The sequence below is a fragment of the Orycteropus afer genome, unplaced genomic scaffold (genome assembly GCF_000298275.1).
Source record: "Orycteropus afer afer isolate SDZICR_OR568_19922 unplaced genomic scaffold, OryAfe1.0 scaffold00832, whole genome shotgun sequence".
In the NCBI taxonomy this organism is placed as follows: Eukaryota; Metazoa; Chordata; class Mammalia; order Tubulidentata; family Orycteropodidae; genus Orycteropus; species Orycteropus afer.
In genome coordinates this window covers 333,007-334,495 of record NW_006922419.1, presented here as the reverse complement: position 1 = coordinate 334,495, position 1,489 = coordinate 333,007, and the positions used below count along the sequence as shown (strand labels likewise).

General features: G+C 37.5%; 1 protein-coding gene across 1 annotated transcript in view; it reads left to right on the top strand.

Annotated features, from left to right (window-relative positions):
- Positions 1–680, top strand: part of LOC103211994 (olfactory receptor 10AG1-like) — a 22,171-nt gene extending 21,491 nt beyond the window's left edge. The window contains 1 exon segment of the mRNA XM_042783288.1: positions 1–680. Within this exon segment, the coding sequence (XP_042639222.1) occupies positions 1–680 (680 nt within the window).
- The last annotated feature ends 809 nt before the right edge of the window (positions 681–1,489 follow it).

Sequence of the window (1,489 nt, the reverse complement as noted above, 5' to 3'; positions counted from 1 at the left end):
TGGTGAATCTTGGGACTCAGCAAAGAAGAATAACCTTAGTTGCCTGTGCTACACAGATGTGCTTTGTCCTTATCCTTGCAGGCACAGAGTGTTTGCTCCTGGCAGTGATGGCCTATGACCGCTACGTGGCTATTTGTAACTGTCTGCACTATCCTCTGGTCATGAACCACAGGGTCTGTATCCAGTTGGTGACTGGCTCCTGGATGATTGGAATCCCAATTCAGATAGGGCAGACTTATCAGATTTTCTCAACGCCTTTTTGTGGATCTAACCAAATCAACCATTTCTTCTGTGATGTCCCCCCAGTATTCAAGCTGGCCTGCAGGGACATCTTTGTGAATGAGATATTGCTCTGTGTAGTTATCGTGTTCATTGGCATAATTCCATTTCTGTTGATCCTTGGCTCCTACAGTAAAATCATCTCCACCATCCTGAAGTTGCCATCAGCCACAAGCAGGGCCAAAGCCTTCTCCACCTGCTCTTCCCATCTGATGGTTGTACTGTTGTTCTTTGGCTCAGTCATCATTACATACCTAAGACCCGATACTAGTCACTCAGAGAGAACTGGCAAAGTGCTTTCTCTTTTCTACACTATCCTAACTCCTATGTTTAATCCCACGATATATAGTTTAAGAAACAAAGATGTCATAGTGGCACTGAGAAAACTACTATGTAAATAATTCACATCACTGAAGAATAAGTTAAATGTATAAAATTAATTTTATCGTGTATTTTGAATACAATTTCAACAGATGTATACCCTTTATTATATTCTTTCTTTCCATACAGTCATAATTATTTCCAAATTAAAAATTACTTGAATGTTGTAAGACCTTTCTTTTCCACTTATATAAGCAATATCTGTGTTCCACTGCCACTGAGTTGATTCCAACTCATGGTGACACCCTTTGCATTCCAAGTCTGTAAATCTTCACAGAAGCAGATTGCCTCATCTTCTGGGTGCAGAGTAACTAGTGGGTTTGAACCTCTGACCTACTGGGTAACTTCCAAATGTCTTATCCACTATGCCATCAGAGCTCCTTAATATATGTATCAGCATTTAAAATCAGTTTTAAATTCTAGAACTTTTGCAGAGGCTGATTTAATTTAGTCTGTTGCCATGTATAATTTGTCATATCACTTACTGGAAACCATAACATCCATTTCCTTGAGAGTCCATGCAGTTGTGACACCCATTTTAAAAACCTGGTTGGCAGTATGCATTAATTAAAACTACATGCACGGTTGGCCTCACATAGCTCTCCAGAGAGACAATTCCTTATAAGGAACAGAACACCTTATAGTAAGGATGTATTTTATAATTTATTATAGTTTATCAATACCATTGAACACTAGGCATGATTTATGTGTATATCAGGTTAAATATATATTTATATAATAGAAACAAATGATTTGAGAAAATAGATATTACTATTAAATGTGTATATGTATATGTATATATATATTATACACACACACACACACACAC